At 27.0% G+C, this 674-nt stretch overlaps 1 protein-coding gene across 1 annotated transcript; it reads right to left on the minus strand.

Annotated features, from left to right (window-relative positions):
- Positions 1-4: 4 nt before the first annotated feature.
- LOC105460129 lies at positions 5-508 on the minus strand (the record flags this gene model as incomplete). The annotated part of the gene is made up of 3 exons (XM_011706573.1): positions 5-34; positions 129-382; positions 452-508. Coding segments are annotated over 3 exons (341 nt in total), but the record flags the coding sequence as incomplete, so codon positions are not given.
- Positions 509-674: the final 166 nt, after the last annotated feature.

Genomic DNA, 674 nt, shown 5'->3' on the forward strand with positions numbered 1-674 from the left:
TATATGGCTTTTCGCCAAGAATACTTTCCATAATCTAAACGGTTAATACAATTAAAGAGATGGCAAGATATTGAAGCATCTAAATACATAACTTTAATTAAAGAATTTTTTTATTGAATTAATATTACCTCAAGATATTTCCATGTTCGTCTATTATTTCCTGATCTTCCGTTGTGATCTTTCACGACTTTGTACGTTCGTTTCATGGTATTAACTCTTGTATTGCATTGTCTTCCTGTAACCATATATCCTTTATTATTCATAATTTTGGCAATTTCGTTCCATGCTTTTTTTTGAATAATTTTGCCAGAATACATATTTCCCTCTTGTTGCCGATATTCGTCTAATAAAAGCATGATAGCTTCATGAGACCATCTAAAACCTAGATTACAAATTAAAAATAATTATTATTATATTATTATTATTATTATTATTATATAAAAATTTTTACCGTCTGTTATTGACTCTTCGCCTGTGTCATTATTTGCAGATGTATGCTCAGATGTTGCTAAAAGAAAATTATTTTTTTAAATAAAATATGAGTAATATTGTTCAAAATAATTATTACACAATGACATACGTACTATTCTCGCAAGTTTGACTTTGACGTGCAACATTTAATAATGTCGTTGCAAAAGTAATAGCTGTAAGTAAATTATCATAATATTAGATAA

This window comes from Wasmannia auropunctata, unplaced genomic scaffold (assembly GCF_000956235.1).
Source record: "Wasmannia auropunctata unplaced genomic scaffold, wasmannia.A_1.0 LD328051.1, whole genome shotgun sequence".
Taxonomy (NCBI): domain Eukaryota; kingdom Metazoa; phylum Arthropoda; class Insecta; order Hymenoptera; family Formicidae; genus Wasmannia; species Wasmannia auropunctata.